The 27,410-nt window shown below is 47.0% G+C and overlaps 1 protein-coding gene across 8 annotated transcripts in view; it reads right to left on the bottom strand.

The window, feature by feature from the left end:
• Positions 1-991: 991 nt before the first annotated feature.
• Positions 992-27,410, bottom strand: part of CTNND1 (catenin delta 1) — a 175,419-nt gene continuing 149,000 nt past the window's right edge. For all 8 annotated transcript variants that reach the window (XM_069233069.1, XM_069233072.1, XM_069233075.1 and 5 more), the window contains 9 exons: positions 25,612-25,680; positions 19,640-19,767; positions 15,858-16,008; positions 8,506-8,698; positions 8,151-8,265; positions 7,575-7,662; positions 4,675-4,725; positions 4,427-4,512; positions 992-2,665 (listed from right to left, as the gene is read on the bottom strand). In XM_069233069.1, coding sequence (XP_069089170.1) covers positions 2,654-2,665; positions 4,427-4,512; positions 4,675-4,725; positions 7,575-7,662; positions 8,151-8,265; positions 8,506-8,698; positions 15,858-16,008; positions 19,640-19,767; positions 25,612-25,680 — 893 coding nt within the window. In that variant the 3' untranslated portion in view covers positions 992-2,653. The remainder of the gene's footprint in view (positions 2,666-4,426; positions 4,513-4,674; positions 4,726-7,574; positions 7,663-8,150; positions 8,266-8,505; positions 8,699-15,857; positions 16,009-19,639; positions 19,768-25,611; positions 25,681-27,410) is intronic.

Genomic DNA, 27,410 nt, shown 5'->3' with positions numbered 1-27,410 from the left:
TGCATAGTGTGCAAGGACTCTTCACCGTAGACCCTTCCTCTTGGTGGGCTTACTGATTCACTCAAGCCTAGAAGATGTTCTCCCCTATGGGCCTACCAAAAGTCTCTGGGGACACTACATGGTACCCAACAGTACCTCGCAAAACTCTAATGAAAATAATGCTTATTGCATGCCAGATCCACACTTCCCCACTCCAGAATAGCCAGGTGGGCACCATTATGGGCGACTGGACGGATATTCGCAGTAAGAGCTACAACTGCCCGTCCTCTTATTGTTGGGGTTTATGTTGGGTGGTGAATGACTATCTAAAGCAGAGCCAATGCCGTGGGGCATTGTGGTGCGTCGATCAATGTCACAGGAAAAATCATTAAAACTCACCGTCGATAAATGATAAACTTTGAGAAAAAGAACTGTCACATCCCATCCACTAAACCGAATTTTGGCCAGAACCTGAACCTACCCCAGATTTACATTTAAAAAAGGAAAGGACAACATGAAAGAATGTTTGACTACAAGAACAAGACTTTGGGGAGTGGGGGCAGTAACCCACCCCTCCCGGACACATTCAAAACACAGCTTTCACTAAAGCACTCAGCAAACACCACAATTATATACAGATATTGCGGTAATCCATGGATAGGGTCCATCTCCCCAAAAGGGGCTTTTAAGAGGCTCTGCCAAACAAAACCCAATATTTTGTTTGTTACTACGTGAGAACACAGGTTTTTATTTTTGGAAGTTTTGATACTTTTGTCTTGTTTTAAGTTTCTTTATTAGTGTTATTTTTTTTTTTTAGTTACAACAAAAGACAATTTAAAAAAAGACCCAACAGAAACCCAGATAAAAAGATAAGCCTCTTAAAAACAAAATTAAAAAAAATAAGAGAACAGTATGATCATTGCGGAAAATGTACACTGTGCAGTATTGGATCTCAGACAAACGGTCTCACACAGGACAGAGAAGCTTGAGTGGTGGGAGAGGGGGGTCTAACTTTTGTTCAAGGCACCCTGGAATTGTCTACATTGTGATAGAAAAGTTATATAAAAAAAAAATTCACAACAAACATTCTGATTGTGGCTTACTCCATCCCCACAGCACCTCTCGCGTGTGACGTTTTAAAACCTTTCGGGAGGTGGAAGTGGATTTTTAAGCCAAGACTTCTTTCGGATCTCGCAAGATTTATGAATCCGAGGCAATGATTGGTAGTGAACGAGATTACAAGCTGCCCCTCCAAAGCAAACAGTCTGCCGTGTACAGGTTGCATGGAAAAAGGCAGCAGAGAAACAAACCTGCAAAATAAAAATGGCCTATATACACACAAACACACAGAGGAAAGTTACTTTGTTAAAATTACATTAAATGAAATTATACAGCGATTGCTTTGCAAGACAGAAGCCCTAGGCCCTCCATTTCCAGTATAAAAACAAATGATTAGGTTAGAAACAAAAAAGGCTCCTCCTTTTGGAGGGTATGGAAAGAAAGGGAATGTATCTCACCCACTTCCTTCTTTCAAAACACAGTAATGCCATGTTTCAATGCTTACCTCTCCTCCACCCATATCTGCCCCAGGATTGCTTCTGGTTTTCAAAAATAAAATGCACCAGCCAAGACATCTGATATAACCCCAAAGACAACAGCAGCCTTGGTGGCGTCAGGGTGCAGCAGTGAGAAGGTGGGGGGGAAGGCCACAGATGTCTGAGGGTCAGAATTTATTTAACTCTAGAAAAGTACCCCACAACCCTCTAAGGAGCACAGAAAAACAATGCATTTTATTTGGAATAGCTCAGGAATGCAGCCATCATTTACCCAGCTGAGTCGCATCAAGGCTGACAGCAGCCACATGACAGTGCGCCTCAGCTGTGGCCCTCCCTCTATTACAAAGGGGCGCAGCACCTGAACCCCGGGTCATCAGGATGTGCCCAACTAGACACATCTAAATGGGATTACACTTCTCCTTGAAGCTGCTGTCCTCCCAGCCGCTCTTGGACTCTCCGTGCCACCGGCTACACCCGGGCGACAATCCCTGGAATGTAACCATGGTCCCCAAATCCTCTTTCCAGTAATAAAAAAATATAATATGTTTTAGTGTTTTCAGAGAGAAAAATCAGACACCAACTTCCCCCCAAAAGCCTGACCCTCAAGGTTAGAAAAATGGATTGTCCCGCTGAAAGTTTTTTAGTTTTTACATTTTTACAGAAGCGTACAAATGTTCCTCCAAAATGTATCTGGTCAAAGTTCAGTTGTTGGCTTCTCAGGGTCCAGTGTTCCAAAGGTAAATCTCCCCCCCTCCACCAGCATTTCAACTGAAGCGGTGAGGGGCCGCACACACAAGTGTTCCCGGCATAGAAGAGAAAGGCATTAGAGTGGTCTCCGTGGGCGAGGATGTGGCCATGGGAGGCAGCCAGTGCTGCCACGAGCAATGTACGTTTGTTGCCGGTGGAGCGAGATGGGGAAGAAAGAGGAGGCAAGGTGCAGTTTCCCGAGAAGCTGGTGTCTCCATTGGGGCTGTCACTTGGGAATCCAAGGTGGCATGGGCTGGCAAATCTGGCAGTTGGCACATTTTTCAGTTTGGTTTTTCCAGTCTGACATCAGTCCAAAATTTTAAAGAAAGCTCAGGTGCAGCAGAAAACTCACCCCTACTAGAGGCAGTAACTTAATTTCTTTGCTGAAAGAGAGAGAAAAGGAGGCATTAAAAGATTTTCGGAGCAAGCCCTCAGGCCCCTCCCCACCCCAACTCTCCTCTGATTGCAGATTTCAAGTTACACAATCCTGCAGGCTTCACCAAGGACGGCTTACCCATCCCTCAAGTCGAACTGCTACTGCAGTCTAAATTCTCTAGAAGCAACTTCTCAGGAAAAAAATAGAATCTATTTCAGGGAAGCAACTTTGAGCTCTATTCCATAGGTACATCTGCGGCGACCATGTCGGCTGGGGCCTATAAACTGCTAGCGCTGAACATACCATCCATGAGGCAAGGTGATCATATCAAAGAAATGGTTAAATCGACAAGGATCAGGCATGCGCATACAAATAATTACATTGGAAGTTGGGGTCTGGTGATCATAAGATGCCCAATTTTTCATTTGATTGCCACTCGATTACACCGTCAAGGGTCTGCGGCACCCATAATACAAAGGACTTTACCGTACACATGGAACACAGGGGGAGTCTACAGCGGTTCCTCATACCCGTCCCTGAGATTCAGAGACACCCTGCTGCCAGCAAAGTTTTCCTGCGATTGGGAGGGGGACAAGGTGTTAGTAGGGAAGAAAAGCGGTCCCACAGCCAGATCATCTGCCCGGGAGATGGTTAGTACAGAGAGACAGCTACACACAGGCTGAGATACCAGAGCGTATACATCCCTGCTGCTTGGTGTACGACAGTGCACCAACACAAAGAGAACAAGGTGGACAGTCTCTTGAACAGGTGCAATGACTGATGTCCAGTGGAAGAGAATTGATGACTGGGAATATTAAACTTAGTATAGGTTTGAATAAAAGCAGATGGCCGACAAGCAAATGAAACATTGGCGAGAGGATGCACCAGTCTCTGTGAGATGCTGGTGATGGATCGATGTATGTATGGGCTGAAGCAGAGGTGTCCTACAGACACAAAGATGTCTTCTAGATAACAGTTTAATGTATGGATGATGACGGTGACTGGCCTGAAGAAGAGACAGATGATGGAGGACAGATGTTAATCTCTGCAGTGGGCTAATAAAAGCAGATGATGGTCAACGGAGGAAGGGGCACAGATGGAAGGGAATGAAATCCAAGCCTCCAAGATCACACATCAGTATCTCAGTCGCTAGGCTGACTACATCAGGTCTTGAGAGTGTTAGATAGCTGTGGGAATATTTTGGTGTTCTGCAAGTTATGAACATCAAGTGCTGGTCAGGTAGCCAGATTAAGGGTTTCAATGGATTAACAGTTTTTTGGACGGTGGGTGGGTCTTGTCTAAGCCATGCTATAAGAGTATTCTGGTGTTCAATGGTCAGATGCATGAGTCACTGGGTCATTCATTGGGAAGAGTGGGTGACATTGATCTTGCAGAGTGCGTTGATCACTGAGTGAGTCTACAGGGAAAGTGTGTTGAACAAGTGCTTGGTAAATGGATGCTTAATGCGGATTGTCTGGTCAGTCAATTAAACAGAGGGTGTGCTTTATTGGTTGATGTCTGTAGAGTGGAAAAACTGAACTCTTAGATTGGTGTTCCATCGGTGAATGGTTGTTGCATTAGTTTGGATCATCCTGTGGACTGGAGAATTAACGGAAAGATAGATGCTGGCCTTGGGTATGATGCAAGCTTGGCTGGAAGCCAATCCATAAAAAGACTGAGTGGCTTGGGTTTTAAAGTTAATAATTGAACCCAGCGTGGAACAGCCCAAAAGTCAGAAACGCTATGAAAAGGAAGAGGGGAAGCTCACCTCTAATGGTTCCAGTTCTGAGAAATCACGAGATCTGTTCATGGTCCTGTTATTGGCGTCTCGCTCGTTGAGTGTGGAGTACGGGTCTGGAGTCCAGGAGGGAAGAGAGACAGTTAGTACTTTCACAGTTTGCTGAAGGAAGGTCTAGGGAGGAGTGAAGAGGAGATAACTGGGGAAGTTGAGAGAAAGTAGGTGGTGACGTCAAGATAAGGAGGAGACTAAAAGGTGATTTGCAGGGCAACACCCACCTGGTCCCAGGCTGTTCATTGGAATCATGTCTCGATCTGATTTCTTATTATCTGGAAGAAAGGAGAGCAAGTTAACACCAAAAGACATGGGACACAGTCTAAGACAGCAGCCATACACCAGGTTCATCGATACCTTGTGCCAAAGCTTCACACCGAGGACTCTCGTCCTTCTGTGGAGATACTGCCTCAACCCAAGCACACTGCTCCACACAACAACCACCTCAACCCAAGCACACTGCACCACAGAACAACCACCTCAACCTGCGTACACTGCACCATAGAACCACCACCTCAACCCAAGCACACTGCTCCATAGAAGAACCACTGCAACCCAAGCACACTGCTCCATAGAAGAACCACTGCAACCCAAGCACACTGCACAATAGAACAACCACCTCAACCCACACACTGCTCCATGGAGCAACAACCTCAACCCAAGCACACTGCTCCATGGAGCAACAACCCAAGCACACTGTTCTATAGAACAACCACCTGAACCAAGCACACTGCACCATAGAACAACCACCTCAACCCAAGCTCACTGCTCCATAGAACAACCACCTCAACCCAAGCACACTGCTCCATAGAAGAACCACCGCAACCCAAGCACACTGCTCCATAGAAGAACCACCGCAACCCAAGCACACTGCTCCATAGAAGAACCACCGCAACCCAAGCACACTGCTCCATAGAACCACCTCATCCCAAGCACACTGCACCATGGTGCAACCACCTCAACCCACACACACTGCTCCATGGAGCAACAACCTCAACCCAAGCACACTGCTCCATGGAGCAACAACCCAAGCACACTGTTCTATAGAACAACCACCTGAACCAAGCACACTGCACCATAGAACAACCACCTCAACCCAAGCTCACTGCTCCATAGAACAACCACCTCAACCCAAACACACTGTCAGTTTTCCCAAATACGAGGCACGTGGCCCTCATAAAACTCCCAACCCAACTCCCTGAGTTGGGCAGGGGTGGCTCTGGTTCCCGGAAACTCCGGGAGGCGTGGAGCCACCCAGAAATAGGCTCCGAGAACAGAGGCCTAGAAGGACGACGCTCTTCACACGTCACATCAGCCGAGCGACGGGGCAAAGTTGAAGAACGCTTGTTCTTCAACGACTTTTTCTTGTGACCCAAATGTCCAGAGGACTTGGAGTGGGATGAGGACGAGTGGTATGGGCTCAGTGAACGTTCTCGTGACCTTCCTCTCGAGCGAGACCTGGAGTAAAGTGGAGCCAAGCACCGGCCACCCTGAGCTTTAGGGACCGCTACCTGAAAGCCTTCGGGTTCAAGGCCCGACACTCGGAGCATGACTTCGGGTCATGGTCCAGACACCACAAGCACACAAGGTGCAGGCCTGTCACACATCATGCAGTGACAGGCTTGAAACCGGTCAACATGAGGACATCTCAATGCACCAAGAAGTCAATAAGTTCGACAAAAGGGTTGAAAAGTCAGTCAAAAAGAGAATGAGTAGCTCTTCATCGGAGCTGCAAGTAGGCTGGGGCAGAAAGAAAAAAACTGATGTCAGTGCACCGGGGTGGCACCTATATACGACTGCAACATCACAGCGACCATGACAGATGCGAAGTCTACCAACGTGACCTGACGGCGCGTAAGGGTACTGCCCGAAGAAAAATCTCTGGATCCTGTCTGACGCCTGGGGGGAATTTTAAGGAAGAGAATCTGGAACTAGAAGTCTCAACAGATAAATTAGCTTAAAGTAAAGCAACGCTTGAAAGTCTGAGTCTACAAAATACAGCTTCACATCTCGATTTATCATCTTCCTTATACATGTATACCCTATACATTATACATGTATACCCTCTCTAGGTATGTACGTGTATATATACACACAAATATATACACACACACCCCTAAATACCTCCTACTGTAAAAGGGAAGGACAAAACCTTTGACTCTCTGTAATTCACTACTCTATGCCTCAACCTATACCTCTTAATATATCCTTGACCTACCCTCCGACTCATCCCAAACCTCATCTTACTACTATGATCTCCCAATTAACACTTTTTAGATTCTTCCCTCCTCTATCCCTCCTTTATCCGATTCAGTCCAACAAAAAGACTCACACGTGCACCTTTCGAATTAATTCATGTGTCCCTATTCTAATCCATCACTAATCCTTTTTGGGTTCCGGAGTAGTGCTTTTTGACGAGAAGCATGTTTCGATGCCTCGCCAGGCGTAGTAAGTACTATATAAATACAATAACAATGTGCTGGTGATGTTGCTTTTTTTGGCCTTTCTTTTTTTGGGGTTTGCATTACCACCCCTGTGTCCTGCCTTTATGAACCATAATCGAGAAGTAAATAGTTTGTTTTACTCTTGCTATATAAGTGGAAAATGTATTAACTTAGTTGCGTTTATCTTGCTTTTTTGAGTCTTGAGATGGTCCTTTCTGGATAATACTGGCTCAAACATTGGCAATCCGTCTGGGATTTGAGAAGTGGATGTTATACAGATCCCACTTGATGCCAGGCCGGAGCGATCACTCAATAATATTAGTTTTTTTTGTCTGCTCAGACACTCTGCAGATTTTTGGATTTCATCTTCACAATGAGCAACAGTTGGTGGCTGGATGCATCACGAGTCGTAGTCTTTTATTTATCGTTGAAGACTGGGTTGAACTTCTTGAGTTTTACAACTGCATGCACGGTTACTTCCATTTGCACAATGAGTCACCCAAAATGTTCTCAGATCTAGCGCTGCCATTACACATTCCCAGAAGAGGCATTACTGAGAAAATACTTACAAATGGAGTCATTACGGCTCCAACATATACCCATAAGGGAGAAGAAAGGCACTATGCTGTGAGGCAAGAAAGCATCCCAGACCTAAAACAAAGGGTCACAAAAACACTCACCAGCCTTCTGGTTCTTGTCAATGAGTGGCAGCGTGCTGTCATCATAGCTAGAGCCACCCTGGTTTCGAGGGCCGTTGGCAAGATTTACCTACAGCCAAACAGTAAATGCAGCAAAAAAAGATTCTGTCAGTGTTCATCTGCTCCTGAGCATCCTTCCACATGGATACACGCTACACTACTTCAAGAGTTACACATGTGCGGCAATGGTCTTGGAAATGCCTCCAGTGCCCAGAGAAACAACTCAAATATGTTTTTTTATTTAAACAAAGATCATCTGTGCAACATTGCCCTGGATACACCATGGTTTGCTCAAGGTTAGCGGGGTATCCTTGCCTCATCAATATGCTGTTCTAACAATAGGACCAAACTGACTGTGAGAGGCTGACATCACACAAGCACACAAAAACACCAAGGAGTCCCAGCCTTCCCTTGTTCGGGCCATGAGCCTTCGCCAAGAGTCTGGGGGCCTTATGTTCAGCTCACATCCCCAATGAAACCCAACCCTCACAGGTACCGACAAATAGCGAGCTCTGAAGACAAAGGTATTCCCATTGCACAGAATCTTGGTGACAGTACCTGAAAGTCTGTCTTCTTCCAGCCCTCCTTCTCCAGTGGTTTCCTCAAGTCCTTGTAACCCCAGACAGTCTGAAGCACAAGGCCTGCTGCCCGGACCTCTCTCTCAGATCGGTTTCTGGTGGCAGAAGAGAAATTAATAAGAGAAACACCTCACCTGGGGCCAAATGTAGAGAAAGCAGGCGGGGAGATGGGGGTATGGATGGGGAAACCATGGTAAGTTAGGTCAGCAACCAAGGATATAATGACAATGGAGATGATTAAAGAAACGCAACTGATTCAGATAGGTCTATTTTAAGAGAATCACGTTTTAACCAAAAACCACCAATTGGCAGACATTTCAAAAGCAATCACTCACCCAGACTTGTTGATCAGAACAATTTTCTCTATGCCTTGCGTCTCCCGCAGCTTCTTTGCTGCCTCCAGATTGTCTGAGATGACCTCGTTGATGGTGTTGAGGATGGAAACCACAGTATCTTCTGACATGTTTCGGGCTGGCATCTGCTGCCCCCCTGGAAGGTTGACTACCAGGCTGGGAATGGCATGCTTGCCTAAGAGAGAGGCACAGAAATTGAGAGATTCACAGAGTAGGCATCACGACTGAAACCAGACTTGAAAAACTGACCCAGAGTGCAGTGAGTGCAAACATGCGTTAGACTTCCAGTGCGAGACCATTCACAACAAAAGCTTAAAGTTCACAAAATTGGCCATGGGATTCAAGTTTCACAAATAAGTTTAGAAAAATGATTGAAATCCCATTTGTGTAAATTCATTTAGAAGACTGCTCACTGTTAATAGCTTGTGAATAGTAAAATGCATTCTTGCAGGCAGGCCAGAGAAAGCAGTGCATTTCAAACCCATCACAGGTAGGCTAGAGAAACGAACTGCAGATGGTCATAAGCAATTCTGACTTGCTACCATCAGCCAACACTATGTTCCAATAACACAGCAGCCTTTTCTGATTGGCTATAAGAGTGGCCAACCAGACTGCTACTCTTTCAGCATGCTGGCTGCCCAGCCATTCAAATAATCTGAAAAGGACTGTGTTGATGAATGGGGATGGATATCTCCTTCCAAGCTCAATGGGGCTGGCTCCCAGATGCAATGGGATCATTGCCAGGCGGGTGCAGCAGTATACATGCCAGGTGGCAGTATGGCGACAACTGCACTCTAGGGGAGTGTTGTCTTGACTCTTCCTGGATACTGAGCCCTTTCAAAAGCTGCATCTTGTTGGCAGAAGCAGGACTGACTATGCCAGCTGTTGGTTGGTACCATGGGATGACTTGCCTGTTGGAAGGATAACCTATTTATTGGTCTGTAGCCATGTGAAGCAGATGTTTCCCTGTGGTCCTTACATGGACCAGTATGCATGTGTCCTCTCCAATTACCTCTACAGCACCATCAAGCCGCCGACCGAACAGCAGTGCCATCGATTGGTGCACTGATAAGCCAAGTTTAAGCTTCATCGGCAACCACGGGTGACACCCAGGGACATGCCTGTGGTAAACCACCTACTTGCTCTAGCAGCCACATGGAAGACACTTTGATGCAGGTACTTGCGACCATCTACAAAATGGCATTTTTCATCCCAGTGAGCTCTTCAGGTAAGAGCTGTAGAATGATTTTAGTATTTTACCATATTGAGGGACGATATCTAGGTGGAAGATGCACAGAACCTGTAAGACGACTCCTCCGAAAGCCGTGTATCCCGCTAGTCCCCATGAGGCAGTGACTCTGCTGCAACGATCACTCACCTCTTCCTCGCCGCAGAGGTCATTAACAAGCCTGGCCTAACACAAGATGCAGTGCTGCAGGCTTGTACCCTGTTCTTCTCCTTGGTTTGCAGAGCCAGGAGAGCCTAGTGTCAATGGTGGTATTCTTAATCAGAGCTGCTCTGGGTCCAACAGCTGAGGCCACAAATATGTCAACAATGCGCATCTATGAAAGCTCTCCCATGCCAGGCCATTGATTATGCATTCCACACTCATGCAACCATTTCGGCTCCATTGCTCATGGGCGTCGACTCCATCTTAGATTTTTTCCCCCGCAGAGGGTGAGGTAGGAGTTGTGTATTATAGTAATAGTGCCCATGCAATGGAGTGAATGTGTATGTACATAATGTAGTTTAAAGTGATATATTTACAAATTTACAAATGTTCAAGATCAACTTCTAAACGGCTACAGGCTCCCGGGGAGGCGGGTGGGCGCATGTGAATCTGCAGCGACTAATGCCACGAACAGATGTACACTGGGTAAGTGACATTTTCCGTTCGATGACATGTGTAGCTGCAGATACACATGCTGTGCATAGACTAGTAAGCAGTTATCTCCCCAAAAGTGGTGGTTCAGCCTGAAGGAGTGGAAGTAGTTTGAAATAAAGTTCTTAGTACAGCTTGACCTACTGTGGCCTGTTGTGCAGTTAACACATCCACGCAGTAATGTTTGGTAAAGGTATGAGGCGTAGACCATGTAGCTGCCTTACATATTTCAGTCATTGGAATGTTTCCTAGAAAGGCCATGGTAGTCCCTTTCTTTCTAGTTGAGTGTGCCTTTGGTGTAATAGGCAGCTCTCTCTTTGCTTTGAGATAACAGGTTTGAATGCACTTAACTATCCATCTAGCAATGCCTTGTTTTGAAGTTGGATTTCCTGTATGAGGTTTTTGGAAAGCAATAAATAATTGTTTTGTTTTCCGAATTTGTTTTGTTCTGTCAATGTAGTACATTAACGCTCTTTTGATGTCTAATGTATGTAGTGCTCTTTCAGCTACTGAATCTGGCTGTGGGAAGAACACTGGGAGTTCTACTGTTTGATTCAAGTGGAACGGTGATATGACTTTGGTAGGAATTTAGGATTTGTTCGTAAGACTACTTTATGCTTGTGTATCTGAATACATGGTTCTTGTATGGTAAATGCCTGTATCTCACTTACTCTTCTTAGAAATGTGATAGCAATAAGAAATGCAACTTTCCATGTTAAGTATTGCATTTCACACGAGTGCATAGGTTCGAAAGGTGGACCCATGAGTCGTGTTAGGACAATATTGAGGTTCCACGAAGGAACTGGTGGTGTTCTTGGTGGTATAATTCTCTTTAGGCCTTCCATAAACACTTTTATGACTGGTATCCTAAATAATGAAGTTGAGTGCGTAATTTGCAGATAAGCTGAAATTGCGGTAAGATGTATTTTAATGGATGATAAAGCTAGCTTTGACTTTTGCAAATGTAGTAAGTAGCTTACAATGTCTTTAGCAGATGCGTGTAATGGCTGGATTTGATTATTGTGGCAATAATAAACAATTCTTTTCCACTTATTTGCATAGCAATGTCTAGTGGTTGGTTTCCTAGCTTGTTTTATGACCTCCATACATTCCTGTGTAAGGTCTAAGTGTCCGAATTCTAAGACTTCAGGAGCCAAATTGCTAGATTCAGCGATGCTGGATTTGGGTGTCTGATCTGTTGTTTGTGTTGAGTTAACAGATCTGGTCTGTTTGGTAATTTGACATGAGGCTCTACTGAGAGGTCTAGTAGTGTTGTGTACCAAGGTTGTCTTGCCCAAGTTGGTGCTATTAGTTTGAGTCTGAGTTTGTTTTGACTCAATTTGTTTACTAGATATGGAAGGAGTGGGAGAGGGGGGAAAGGTGTATGCAAATATCCCTGACCAACTCACCCATAACGCATTGCCCTGAGACTGATCCTGTGAGTATCTGGATGCGAAGTTTTGGCCTTTTGCGTTTTCTTTTGTTGCAAATAGGTCTATTTGTGGTGTTCCCCCATCTTTGGAAGTAAGTGTTTAGTATTTGGGGGTGAATCTCCCATTCGTGGATCTGTTGGTGATCCAGAGAGAGATTGTCTGCTAACTGATTCTGAATCCCTGGAATAAACTGTGCTATTAGGCGAATGTGGTTGTGAATCACCCAATGCCATATTCTCTGTGCCAGGAGACACAACTGTGTTGAGTGTGTTCCTCCCCGTTTGTTCAGATAATACATCGTTGTCATGTTGTCTGTTTTGACAAGAATGTGCTTGTGGCTTATTATGGGTTGAAATGCTTTCAACGCTAGAAATACTGCCAGTAGTTCTAAGTGATTTATGTGAAACTGTTTTTGGTGAGTGTCCCATTGTCCCTGGATGCTGTGTTGATTGAGGTGTGCTCCCCACCCTATCATGGAGGCATCTGTCATTACGTATTGAGGCACTGGGTCTTGGAAAGGCCGCCCTTGGTTTAAATTTATATTGTTCCACCATAGAAGCGAGGTGTATGTTTGGCGGTCTATCAACACTAGATCTAGAAGTTTACCCTGTGCCTGTGACCATTGTGATGCTAGGCACTGTTGTAAGGGCCGCATGTGTAATCTGGCGTTTATGACCATGGCTATGCATGAGGACATCATGCCTAGTAGTTTCATTACCATCTTGGCCTGTATCTTTTGTTTTGGATACATGGCCTGTATTACATTGTGAAATGCTTGTACTCTTTGTGGACTTGGAGTGGCAACCCCTTTTGTTGTGTTGATTATTGCCCCTAAGTATTGCTGTGTTTGACACGGCTGAAGGTGTGACTGTGTAGTTGAGTGAGAAACCTAGTTTGGGGAGGGTTTCTATGACATACTTTGTGTGTTGTGAACACCGTTCTTGCGTGTTGGTTTTGATTAACCAATCGTCCAGGTACGGGAACACGTGTATTTGCTGTCTTCTGATATGAGCAGCTACTACTGCCAGGCATTTTGTAAAAACTCTTGGCGCAGTTGTTATCCCGAACTGGCAACACTTTGAATTGGTAATGTACCCCTTGGAATACAAACCTTAAGTACTTTCTGTGTGAAGGATGTATCGGTATATGGAAGTATGCATCCTTTAGGTCTAGTGTTGTCATGTAGTCTTGTTGTTTGAGCAATGGGATTACGTCCTGTAATGTCACCATGTGAAAGTGATCTGATTTGGTGTAGGTATTTAACGTTCTGAGATCTAATATAGGTCTTAGAGTTTTGTCCTTTTTGGGTATGAGAAAGTACAGAGAGTAAACTCCTGTTCCTTTCTGATGAATTGGTACTAATTCTATTGCTTCTTTTTGTAGCAACGCTTAGACCTCTAGTCCTGGAAGGTCTATGTGTTGTTTTGACATTGTGTTTTCGGTGGGACGTTTGGAGGGAATTTGAGAAATTCTATGCAATAACCATGCTGGATAATTGCTAAGACCCAAGTGTCTGTTATTTCCTCTCAATGTTTGTAAAACGTGGTTAGTCTCCCCCCCACAGGTGTTGTGACGTGGAAGTCACTGCTTGTTTTGAGGAGTTTTGGGACTTTGGAACTTCCCTCTATTCTTTTGGAATTGTCCCCCTCTATATTGTCCCCGAAAACTTCCCCGCTGATATTGGCTCTGATAAGTGGGCCTTGTTTGTGAGGTTGTGGGTTCTGTAGTTTGTCCTCAAAACCCCCCTCTAAACTGTGTTTTACGAAATGTGCCTCTGCTCTGTGGGGAGTAGAGTGCACCCATGGCTTTGGCTGTATCAGTGGCCTTTGATAGTTTTTCTATAGCAGTGTCCACCTCCGGCCCAAACAACTGCTGTCCGTTAAAAGGCATATTCAGCACGGCTTGTTGTATTTCCGGCTTGAATCCTGACGTACGCAACCATGCGTGTCTCCTTATGGTTACTGCTGTATTTACTGTCCTAGCAGCTGCAGCTGCTGCATCCATTGCTGACCGTATCTGGTTATTTGAGATACTTTGTCCTTCCTCTACCACTTGTTGTGCCCTTTTTTGAAACTCTTTGGGTAAGTGTTCAATGAAATGCTGCATTTCGTCCCAATGAGCCCGATCATATCTTGCCAGCAGTGCTTGTGAGTTGGCAATGCGCCATTGGTTAGCCGCTTGTGCTGCAACCCTTTTCCCCGCAGCGTTGAACTTGCGACTCTCCTTGTCTGGAGGTGGTGCGTCTCCCGAGGTGTGAGAGTTTGCTCTTTTGCGAGCTGCCCCTACTACCACAGAGTCTGGTGTTAATTGCTGCGTGATATGTACAGGGTCTGTTGGCGGTGGCTTTTACTTTTTCTCCACCCTTGGAGTAATGGCCCTGCCCTTCACGGGCTCCTGAAACACCTGTTTGGAGTGTTTTAGCATTCCAGGTAGCATAGGTAAGCTTTGGTATTGGCTATTAGTGGAGGACAGTGTGTTAACAAAAAGTCATCCTCAATAGGTTCTGCGTGTAAGGTGACATTATGAAATGCTGCTGCTCTTGACACCACCTGTGTGTAGGCTGTACTGTCCTCAGGTGGCGACGGCCTCGCTGGGTAACAGTCTGGGCTGTTGTCTGACACCGGCGCATCATTAAGATCCCATGTGTTGGGATCATCCTGACTCATTCCAGTATGAGTTGGGGATTGCATCAGTGGTGGAGTGGCTACCGGTGATGTGTGGGTTGATGGTGGTGGAGACTGTGGCGGAGTTGTTTGTCTTGCCACCTTTGCCTGTGGCTGCTTGTCTTTTTCTTGAAAGGCAAGTCCTCTTTTAATCCTAATTGGTGGAAGAGTGCTTATCTTCCCTGTGTCCTTTTGGATGTGGAGCCTTCTGAGTGTAGTCTGGCTCCATTGACTAGTTCTTGTCCGAACTTATGTCCTTGCATTTGGGAGGACAGTCCCTGTTCCTCTGTGTAGGAACCTGATTTCGGTTCCGAGGCTGGATGTTTCGGAATGGAAACCTTTTCGGTAGTCTTTTTCGGCTCCGACAACACTTTCTTTACTTTCGGCGTCCCGGTTTCTCGGTGTGATTTGATTCGGTGCCGCCCTCTCGGTGCCGAACTTGCTCAGACCCGCTGTCTCGGGGTTGAGGTTGCAGTGTGCCGGTATCTCGACCGGAGTCGGATGACTTCGAGACATGCGTGCCCTTTTTCAGTGCCGATGATCGGTCACCTATTTTTCGGGTTAAGCCATGGCCTGTTGGCGGTGCCGTCCCCTGGGCTTTTGTGGTCTTGTTGTGAGTTTTATGTGTTGACGTCTTACTCGCGGTTTTAGGCGTCTCTTCGGGATCGAGCTTGTCCGAGTCCGACTCCTGGATGGAGAAGGTTTCTTCTTCCTCCTCCAAGTGTCTTTGTCCTGTCGGCGCCGACGCCATTTGCAGTCTTCTTGCTCTTCGGTCTCAAAGTCTTCCTCGACCGAAACGCTCGACAGGCTTCACAAGTATCTTCTCTGTGTTCTGGAGACAAACACAAGTTACAGACCAGATGCTGATCTGTATAAGGATACTTGTTGTGACATTTGGGGCAGAAGCGGAATGGGGTCCGTTCCATCAGCCTTGAAGAGACACGTGGTCGGGCCGACCAGGCCCCGACGGGGGATCGAAAAAACCCTGAAGGGCCACCGGAGCTCTTCCAAATATCGGTGTCGATCTGTTGTAACTAACCCGATACCGAACGCAAACAATACCGTCTAATTTTCAAAGATTCTAACTATCTTTCCGAACCGAAACGCAGAGAGAAAAGGAACACGATGGCGGAAAGAAAACAATCTAAGATGGAGCCGACGCCCATGCGCTATGGAGCCGAAATGGGAGGAGTCCCTCGAGCTCGTGACTCAAAAGACTTCTTCGAAGAAAAACAACTTGTAACACTCCGAGAAAGTATTCGCTGCAGGAAGGGGCTCGAGGAGAGACTCCAAATGGAATAAAGAAAGTCCCCTAGAGGACACCTCAGCTGTACTCGCCAGGAGTGGGCTACTTACCAATCAGCTCTTTGTTTCGTGCGTCCACCGCCAGGTTGCGAAGCGCGCCAGACACAGCTTTCACCACTCGCTCGTTATCATGCTTCAGATGCTCGGTGAGGCTGGCCAGGCCCTTCTCCTGGCGCACAGCGGAGCGAATGCAGCGGCCATACTACACACAGGAGGAGAGAAAGGTAGGACAAAGGGTGAGTGAAGTCATGGACATCCACCTCACAGCTCAGATTACTTCAGCAGGACACACCTGGTGGGGAGGGACCGTGACCCGGAGGGTTAAAGAACAAATGAAGGGTCCTGGACCGGGGCCCTGAAGGGCCACAGCAAGGATTTTGTTCTCAACTGAAACCCACCACATTAAGACCTTATGTTGTTGCAGCAGGCCCTAGAATGATGGTTTCAATATGTGGAGGGTAAATTTGTGACAAGCTTCAACAATGTGGAGGGTGACTCAACCACTGGACCAAATATATATTGAAAATACTGTGGCGAATTCAGTCCCCACCTCAACTCTCCTAGGTCTTCTTCATGCAAATACATGTAAACCCACAGCAATTAATACAGTATGCCCAATAGGCGGGTCTGAAAGTCCATGTGAGGTCACGTGAGCTTCTGCAGCTACAACTGACCCTTCTCCCACTTGAAAATGAAGGAAGTAAATGGAGCAGTGTCCACTTCTGCTGCACCACCCACCAGGTAAGTAAGAGACACCTGCTACCCTTGCTTTAACTTAAGTGGACATCCTCCTATTCCTCAGTACTCGCTAGTAGCCTGAACGCCAGATATATAGCTAGGTCTCCCAGGGTGGAACCATGTCCCCAAGGGGCCAACGTGACCACCCTTGCCAATGCATCCAAGTGTTTACCCCCTGCAATGGTACGATTATCCTCGGAGGAATGGGCATCCTACGGGCCCAGGAAAGACTGCAGGGTGCCGAGCCACCCCCCCCGTGCAGGGCGCCGAGCCACACAAACACCCGTGCAGGGCGCCGAGCCACACAAACACCTGTGCAGGGCGCCGAGCCCATACAGAACAACAGCACCTGTGAAGGGCAAGACTAACTGGCGGGTGCACACAGTCATGTCAGACCTGCCACCACAGGAGACTAGCACAGTGCTAGAGCAATTGAAGAATTTGGACCCAAGCAGCTCCCAGACTGAACTACAGCATGACTAGTCACACCACATTCGGTCATTAATCCTCTGTTTAGTAAAAAATATTCATATCCGGATCCTGCCAATGAGCACCAGTCTCCCTGCCCCACATGCCTTAAATCACTGACTGACCCAAGGAGCCATCTTGGCTGAGATTTTTACATACTCCGCAGCTACAGTGATGCCCACACACAATACCCGCTACACAGATGAGCTAGATATCCTGCAATCCAAAACTGCCAGGTACCTGCTGTTCATATCCAGTGTCTTATACCTAGTGCTTGCAGCCCTTAACCTCAGGAGCCCTCACTCATGGTCATAACAGGGTAGACACATGCCTGCGTCCCAGAGAGTCAACCCCAGCTCTGATATCCTAGGAGCCCTCATTCTACCAACTAGTCAGGTGTCCATTCCTTGCACACTCCACTGCTACACACAATGCTACCCACCTCACAACCCCAGTGACCCCTCCCCCCCCCACGCCTGTCCCTACACCTGCATCCTGGTACCATAGCTCCAACAGTGAGTGTTCACTCCTCCCAGTCACCAGAACCCATCAGTCCCCCTGCAACTCACTGTTAATTACGCTTAAAACCACCAACATATTCTCTGTGGACATGCACTGGATTTCCAGGTGCATCCCCCCTGCCTACATCTGGTGTACACACCCTGCATTCTACACACACACTAAGGAAATTATCACCACCACAAAGTTTTGACTTATGCTGCTGTTTGTTTTGACGGAGTGTGCTGAGGGCAGCTAACCAGGTGCCAGTGCCCGACCCAAAGTTTGTATGTTACACTGGCTATACCCAACTGGCACAAGTTAACCCACCTGTTAGTCCCTAGTATATGGTACCCAGGATACCCATGGCATGTAAGTTAGAGAGTCACCCAGGGACCGCAGCACTGTCTATGCCACCCTGGGTGTGACGAAGTCTACCAGTCCTCCATTGCAAACTGGAAGAGCAGTTCTGAACGCTTGCCAGACTTTGCCCTTTAAAGCCATGGCAAAGTCAAATGTTCCCCTGAAACATGTATGTCTCCACTATGGCAGGCCTACCGAGTCATGAGGCAGTAAGTGGCAAATATCATGAGCAGAACATGTATATTACATGTTCTGGTGGTAAAAACACAAAACTGGCGTTTTTACTGTGGAAAGACTTGGTTGCCCCGTTGCCAAGTACAGGGTTACACGCTGACACCCATCAGTGATGCCGCCTCCTTAACCGTGCGACCATAAATGGTACTTCAAGGTACCAAACAACTTGTGACATTAACCATGACTGAATTCTCAAAACGAAATTAATGTAACAAGTTACAGCGTGCAACTTTTACAAAGCTGCTACTTTGATGCGTTCAATCTCCTGTGCCCTCAACGGCTACACAAGAAGCTTGAAGCCAAGCCAGCGTTCTGCCCGCCTAGGGAGACAGTAGACTCCCAGGAAAGGAGGTAATAGAGGCCTGCACTGGAGAGGGGCTACCTCCCTCCTGCAGAAAGCCATGTGGATGGAGCCCAAAAGGCGGGCATCAAAGCTGAAGCTGTCGTTGAAGAACAAATGGGGAACACTTGGGGAGGGGCAGCCCTTTTGTTTAGGCAGACTAGCTGGCACCCGGGAAGGAGAGGGGCAACCTGTTCTCAGGGGTGTGTAATCCCCTTGGTAGCCACACCTCTGGGCTGGGGAGCTCTGGACACAGAGAGGGGTTCTGCCATGCTGGGAGTGGGCAGTATGGTGCATCTTGGGATACCCAGATGCCACACTTCCCAGGAAGTGGTCAACAGGAGGGAGGGCACTATTAGCCCATTGGCTAGTGATTACGTCTACTCTGGGGCAATTTCTTAACATAAATAGGGCACACCTGGCATCCAGAACTCAGATCTTGATTGGACTGCAAGAAGGACTGACGGACTGCCTGCTGCACCATGGAACCAGCAAAGAGGCTAAACAGACGGACTGCACCAGCTGCAGCTGGTGGCTAGCAAAGAGGGACTGTGCCTGCTGTGTCCTGCTCATGAAAAAGTCATCGCTGGAGCCCGGACAAAGCAAAGAGACTCCAAGGGTCAGTTGGCTGATCTGATCACAGTACAGGCCCACAACAACTGAGAAGCCTGCTGGGGGAAATTAGTAGCCCTGAATTCAGACCGCCGCCGTGCAGCAGCAGGGACTAGGACACAACGCTCGAAGGGCAGCTTGATTGCCCAGAAGCCAAGTTGTTGGTTGTGACCACGATACCGGGTGACTGGTAGCCCAGGGGCAACTGGACTTCTACTAGCACCAGGAGGACTTTAAGGGATGTCAGCCCTGTGATCAGGACCGCCTCACCACCTTTGTGGACCAAGGAGTAGCTGCACGAAGACCCCCATGGACTGCAATGCATCCACAGCATCTTTAATATCTTCAGCATCCTGCATCACTTGCATTAGGACCATTTCCATAGGAAAGCAGTGCAACAGATAAAAGTGCCTGGAACTGACCGAGGACAGCACATCTCCTGGGGTAACTACCAGAGGACCTTGCTGGTCCCCATGACCGGCTCACTACTGGAGTCGGTCTCTTGAAGCGCGTGCACACACACACACACACACACACACACACAGTCTCTTCACTTTTTGCGCCCACCACTAATACTCACCAGCCAGCGGCCTGCACAGAGGTTCTGAAGGGCTCCTGCTGAAGCTTCTAGAATGGCGGGGGTCTTACTTTCTTTTATGAGGGAAACGTAGACGCGGACCACCTCAGGCTGGAAGAGCAGCTCATAACCTGCAGAGGAAAAGATCAGAAGGTGACCAGGAGATCAGGTTGGAGCAGGTATTAACAGGAGCTGACAAACCCAGGGTAGGAGGATTGAAAATGTTATCAGTCTGGGTAAAAGGAGGAAAGAGAGGGGCAGACGAAAGCAGCAAATTGCACAGTGTAACACCTCCACGCACACACTTCTACCATTCCACAACTTCAGCAACATGCATCACAGTGCACAACTGTCAGGGAAGAGCCGGTGTAACTGAGCGTGAGGATAAGTCCTAGCAGCTGCCAGGCATTTACACAACTGGTGCACACGTCCAGAAAGTGACTGAAGTTGCCATAACTCTGATAAAAGTGACAGTTGGGGGTTTTTATGGACTGCAATGTTCCCTGGAAGAAAGCGTCTAAGCATAGGACGATAACTGGTGAAAGTATCCAGTTAAAGTCAGTCTGTAAATGATCTGGTTTCCAACGTCAAAGATGGGGTATGGTTTGAAGGGGTGTACAATTCCAACATTCACAGTTTCTTCCAGTGTTGAGGCTCATGGTCCAAGCTGGAAGGTTGAAAACCCATTCCTGCTCTCCAGAATTTGTGACAATCAAAGCCAATTGTATTCTGCTATACAGTGAGGACTTTTCAGAACCCTTTAGCATTGCAACATAAGATACGCACAGCCGTAAGCCACAGATTCAGGAACGAAGCCCTTAAAATATTGCATTTGTTGGACGTGTGGTGGACACTTCAATAGTGCAATGAGAGGGTCCCCACAAGGATACATGTCAATGCCAGTTTGTTAATTGTTTACTGTTTACCATAAACCCTTACTCGTTACCTCTCTATGTGGGGTGTCGTTTTTATGCAATCTGTGCCAAATATACAAAGATTTCCTGCAGCACAGCAGCATGAATTCCAAAGGGAGAGGGCAGGACCGTGCCAGATCTAATAAGGTACAGCACTATTGTCGTGTCTGCGCCGGTGCACTGTTGCTCTTTCGATAGTAGGCACGTACACACACACACACACGAACCATTGTGTAAGGCTGCGTGTGATGTGAAACAGGTTTTGTACTGGAATGGGGCCCTTCCAGTACAAAATACTGTGCCTTGACATGTTACCACTGGTATAACTTTGTATGTGTGCTGTAGAGTACAGCACACATGCAACGTAAAGTTTAAAAAGTTTGGACAAAAGAAATCTTTGTTCCAACGTTACACTTGCTTCAAGCAGGTGTGTGTATTTTTGTTGTTGCAAATCTCATCAATTTTAGTAGACAGGGGTGTCTGTCAAGACCCATGAGGCTGTTTGCATGAGAATGGCTCATGCATGACCCACTGTATGCCCCAGTGATGAAAGGTACTGCTAAGTAGTGCAAAGCGTTATTTTGAAGCATTTTACAGCGCAAAACATGTTTTGTGCTGGAAAGTAAATTCCAAAATCAACACTGCCTGGTGTGTGTTACAAAAGGGACGCAGACTGATGTAGAGTATTGGTAAATCCGGCCCCCGGCCTTTATAGTGCCAATCTCACCTTCTTTAAACTGAAGAAACAAAAGAGAACTTTCTCTGGTAGGAATGGGGCTGGAGCTCACAACCATGTGGCTGCTGCAGCTTTCCAACTTAAAGAACTGTACCGTCTTTCTGTGGAAGCGCTGTGTATGCTTTCTATGGAGTTGGCAGCAATTGGGGGTGTAGTACTTTGTTTAAATTTGCTGTCTCCGGCAGTTTGGGAATAGTTGTGGTAGGTGAGTGCTCCTGTGTAAGCTTTGTACACCCTGTGTGGGGGCTCCCAGTGTACACATTTGGTGAGACCAGGCTTCAACCTTTTGCCTTCACTATTCAAGCCTTCATCTCCCCACCCCCCACAACACCCATATTGTACACCGAGGCAGGTGAATCCTAACCCGCAACAGCTTGTGCTGAAACCCATCCTGATGTGAGTACATCAGTAGAACATCAGACGCCTGCAGTGCAAGGCTTCTTCCTTTAATGCTCAGGGTTCTTCCCCGTGTAGCGTCACGCTTTCAGCCTCGGACATGTTTGTACCCATCGCCTCCCCTGGTCCAGGGATGGGGCTGGGTGAGATTTCCAGGCCACAGTGAACAATGTTTTGCCAAATGGAACTGCCTGGCTTACTAATCTGGTACCTGCTGTTTCAATTTTTTTATTTTAAGCGTTGGGTCGCATGAAGCGGCCTCGTACACAGCCTCCGGGCGTGCACATGTTCACTCTCCCCCTTCCCGCCTCAAGCTGTTCATTGAGCCCTCTGAACATTGTTTAAGTTCAGGGTAGATGCATACCAAATGATAAAACCCAGAGTCTGTAAGCATCTAAACACTGTTAATGGGGTTGTCTCATATCTTATCTAGTTTTTTAGGAATTAAGCAAGTGCAAAGTAAGAAAATTAAAATGTGTACATTTAAAGCAAGCCTTTCTTGATACTCTGTGTGCATATTGTAAGACACAACTGCATTCTCAGTCGAGGTCACTAATCAACCCCATTTCCCATTTGCTTTCTGGTCACTTAGGTTAGTTTCAGTCATTTTTATTAGAGCTTTACAGATCCAAATCACAGGTCTTTTTCTGTGCCCTCCTGTGTAGATGAATTATAACAATTTATGTGCTTGTGGCTCAGTGTCTATCCCAGCACAGCCAATATAGCCCTCTGCAGTTACAAGATAGTGCATGGATGGAGGCGGCTTATATACTTGTTGGCGGCAGGTGATATTTCATATTAAAATGATCTCTGTTCTTCTACTGGCCAGCTGAGCTACTGAGTGACCACGGCTCACTGGCAGGTCTTCCACACACATGCTCCAGTCAGCAGGTATTGTGCAGGTATTGCTAAGAGCAAGTGGTCTTCTTCTGACAGGCATGGTCTAACTCCTAATGCGGTCAGACAGGCCATCATTTTCTCAAGTCACTGCAGTGGTTTCACAAAGGATTCGTTCACTTCAGCCACACGGATGGAAAGTAGCAACTCAGCAGGGCTAGGATCTTACGGAAATATCCTTTCCTGTTCGGATGTAGAAGCCCCATCATAGCACAGACCATGTACCAAATAATGGCTTAAGTGTAGTCCTCCTCTGGTGGCCATAGTGCATCTCGGTCATTGTACAGCTTTACTTGGCTACAAAGCCAAGTGTCCCAGGTCAAGGTAGTACTGACTGGTCCGGTTAGTTTGTGAATTGTAGATCAACCCCAATTTCCCCATTTGCTGGCATTTCCTAGAAGGACGGCAATAATACTGGAAGATGGGGGTGGGTGGGGTTCACTCGGGCACCATGGTACCAGAACACTGTAACCAAATATTGTCAGAAATATTCAATCCTAAGTATATTTTGCCATCCTATCGTCCCACTGGAATTCACAATAAAGAATCTACACCTAATTGCACAATACATTTGTAGGGTGTTAAAACACTTTGTTTGATGATTTTTATTGTAACAATATTATAACATACCACTTACAGCAAAGCAACAGGTCAGTGATCCTTCACAATTCTGCTTTTAGAGCAGGTGTGGGGCGGCTGGCCTGAGGGGGAGAAGTCTCAGACTGGAAATACCCAGCTTTCCCAAAGGATAGTCATCATCCAATATACACACAGAGTCAGAACTGAACCACAATGTACTCTTTATTGTGTAAACCACATACACATCAACACACAGCTTTCACACATGCCACACTTGAGAGCAAGCAAACCAATCTATGGGGACTTGATGGATCTTTAAGTAGGGAATGTCAGGGGGCATCCTTCACTTACAGGTTCAGAAGCAAAAGCCTGTGACCCTCTACTACGACAACCATCACTTCCAGTTACAACAGTTTGAGTTGAAGGGCAGAAGCACCTTGAGAGGGGAGTACACGCAAGGCGACTCTGGCCACTTAAGCACCGCATGGATGGCAAAACGCACAAAAGAGACGGTGCTCTTCCAATGGGTTTGCACCGTTTACTAGTGCACAATGAGGGCGAAGCTAGAAAACAAAATGGACAGCAGGAATGTACAGCTTCTCTAAACCATGCAACAGATTTTCATGCAAGTGCCTTTATTTCTAAAGTCAACTGTCTTTTGGGAAGGTGGGGGGGGGGGGGGGGGGGTTGCGTGGAATGCAACATGCCAAGTATATAGGTCTTTAGGGATGGTTTCTAGGCAGCTAGATGCCTGGAATGATGTTCTGAGACAGTGTAGCCCACTGAGGTATCCCAAAAAGAATAAAAAGATGAATAACAATTACGTTTTAGTCACAGTATTTTCTGCTCCAATGCCACAATAAATACAAGTGTGCGCCGCAAATTTCCATTTTTATGCCTCAAGATTCTTAAATCAATGCTGCAATATCCTGGAGGGTCTGCTTAGTGGACAGAATAGGGAGATGCCCCAAGCAAGTCATGAGCCACCCACAATGGAGCCCCTGGGAAATATCAACAATGTAGGCAAGATGTTTCCAAAAGCACATACTAGAGATTACGGTCGGTCCAGCACCGCATTCTTGAAGCCACCAGATGGGTATGTCCAGTGTCAAGCCTTAGCTTTCCACTGCCACCTGAGAACAGGATGGAAAGCGCCTGTGACGAAGGGAACGTGATTCGGCAGATAGTCCTAAGGTGGTGTAGGGCAACACCAGACCCTTCCAGGTAAGTGGAATAAACCACTACAGAGGACTATTAACCTGAATGCCGCTGTGAAGCACCTGGTCTACGCTTCATTGAAAGCCAAGGTCTGAGCTCAGCCCAGAGCACCGCAAGCTGATCAATGACAGTCGTCCAAAGCAGAAGGGCCGCGGAACTGACAAAACCTACTACGGGGAGTAATAAAGTGGACATCTTCATCCTGTGCCACTATGTCTACTAGGGTAGAGGCTCCCAGACAAACTGCTCCAGAAAAACATCACAAGGATGGCTCTGAGAAACTGATCCATCTAGCCAGAAGAAGCCAGGAAAAGCCAATGTTCAGCATTCAAGACAACAGCAATGTGCTTTCAGCACAGACTGTCAGCACTTCTAAGAGGTTCACTGAAAAGCACAACTGAAGAGCAGGAGACCCGTCAGGACAGGAGTAGAGCAGCGGTCCTGCGCGCCTGCCAACGAGTGGTCTTCAGGATACTTGGCCCTGGCTCATCCCAAGACCTCCTTTGAAAACCAAGCCACTCCTACCCAGACTCCTTGTATAGGAAATTTCCAAAATGACATCAGTAAATAAGCCATTTAATGAATGATCTGCAACTTACCAGCCTTCGAAGGCAAAGAAGTGTTTCAGTGCGCTAAATGCATGTAATAAAACATTTACCCACATAGTCCTCTGTTCAGAAACCTCAATATTTGGGATGTTTGCCTTTGGCAGGTTTTCACCCCAGCAGAACAAAGTCAATGTGTGGGAGGCACAGAAGATTCAACAGTAACGAGTCAGAGAAGCCTTGAAGCCAAGGCCTCTGAGGGTGAAGTAGCCACGGCACGGAGGCTGAGAAGATCTAACCCAAGTGTAGACTTCTGCAAGCCTCTCAGTGACAAACAGGCTAAGCTCCAGTCACATTAATACACTTCCCATACACAGAATGAGAAAATATATCAGACAGTAAACTATGAGGTAATATACAAATAAAATTAAAAAAGTCTGAACAGCACAATTCTGGTCACCACATGTCAGTAGACATAAGGAACAAAGGAAGATGTGCAGAGGACGCATGGGGGGGGGGGGGGGGGAGGGGGGGAACCCTCCTGCACCTTCTGCTTCACTATTGGCTCCATCCGGTCAGCGCAGCCTGGGAATGTGCCAGCCACGTTACAGCAGCTGTGAGCTGGAAGAGCCCTAGCTGGAACAAAAAGGGAAAGTCTGTTGATGGACATGGAATTTGGAGTTCATTTACCTCTTGCTGGAGAAGTTCTCTTGGGGAAGTCCACCACGTCTGCTCCTGGGTCCTCAACAGGTTTTTTGCCTGAAACAAACACACAAAGGAAGAATTAGGTGACCCTCTCCGGTGCTCCTGGTCCCTCTCCCCCCGTAGGTCTCCCTTCCCTTTGCACAGCACACAGAGCTTCCTCCTATGCTTTATAAAGTTCCCTACTCTACGTACCCTGCACCCCAGAGCTCCTTCCCCCAGCATACACTGTTAGTCTTCTGAATGCAGGGTGGTGGCTGCTGTTAATGCATCAGACGGAGGATGTGGGGGACATGGATGACGTATGACAACACTCACCACTCCCATCTAACCAGCATTATCTCCACTCCTTGTTGCTTGTTCTCTTCTGTGCATGAGATGAACAAGTTACTCACCCTCGCTAACTCTTTCGGCTGTATACTCTAACCAACCGTGGGTGGTGTCATGCAGCTCCAGCGTCAGTTCCAGGGCAGGGCGAAGCCAACAGAGCCGCATGACACCACCTACAAGCGTGCAGCAACAATGATCGAAAAAACAAATCTCCTGGGTTATTCACTATCTGAGCAATCAGCGGTTTGAAGTTCCCATCAGAAAAGAGAGCTTTGGCTGCCGGGGCAATTACAAAACTCTGGTGACTACATACTGTGGGAGCAATCTAAGTTACACATCTAGGGGCTCGCTACTGCACATACAGATTACTAGGTCGGTGTTCAAACGAAAGGAGGGTGGGGTCACTTCTGCAGTTAGCCACAGCCAGATGTCCTGGAGGCCCTAGAGTGACACTATGGGCAATTGCCAGCTAACAGCTTTTAGGCTCTTAGCTGTGCCATCCTGTATCCCTGGGGGAGGGGAAGAAATCTTATCCTAGGTGTTGCAGCATCACCTCAATATTCGCTCTGCGACAGATCTTCTTGATGCAGGAGAGGCATGAAGCATCCCTGACTGAGATGTGAGACAAGGGTTGCTGGACCAGTCAGTGGCTTGTGTTGGGCACATCAGGATGGGAGTCAAACTGGGAGGAGAGACCGGTTTGAAATGGGCAGTTACTTTCACAGGAAGACTTGGTGGTGGAAGATGCTGGACCAGAAGTCCCTCCAGCTTATAAACCTTACCAAACATATTATTCCTCATATTGCATCTGGAAGGCAGGTGGGTAGCACAGAAACCTACAATTTCCATAGCCCTGGACAGTCAGCCTCCCCCGCAGGAACCTATCCTAGAACAAAACTGCTTTCAAAGGCACTCTATATCCTAAGCAGAACTCCTGGTTTCAGGCTTGTTCTCCATTGCACTAGACTGAGAATGTTTAAGTCAAGAACATTTGTTTTTATAGCGCTCTGGTTTTCATTCCTTGAAGGTTAGGTCTCAGTGTTTCAGGAGTAGGTTGGCTCAACAGCTGTTCTCTGTCAGTTGCCGTATTAGCACAACTGCTCGAGTGCGCTGTATTTACTCAGCTTTCTCAACTTGTGAAGCCTCCAAACTCATTACGTCCTCCAAGGGCTGCTTTTTGCACTGAGAGCAGTTCCGAGATACTGCACCAACCTTGATGTGCCCGCTACCTTGGTCACACCTGGATCCCCACAGCATTTGATTCTGTGGAGCATCAGCTAGAGGGGCCACCTGGCAGAGCTCGGGACCAATGGCGTAGCTCTTTTACACAAACAACCGTGGAGCCAGGACAGATCATTGCATTTAACCTTGGATTTCTTTTTCAGAAAGAGAAAAAAAGCTGAGAAGGAGTCCGACAGGGATCTGTGTTGTCCCCACTCCCTTGGAATTTGTATGTG

Source organism: Pleurodeles waltl, chromosome 4_2, assembly GCF_031143425.1.
Source record: "Pleurodeles waltl isolate 20211129_DDA chromosome 4_2, aPleWal1.hap1.20221129, whole genome shotgun sequence".
NCBI classification, from domain to species: domain Eukaryota; kingdom Metazoa; phylum Chordata; class Amphibia; order Caudata; family Salamandridae; genus Pleurodeles; species Pleurodeles waltl.
This window is presented reverse-complemented; position numbering and strand designations above follow the sequence as displayed.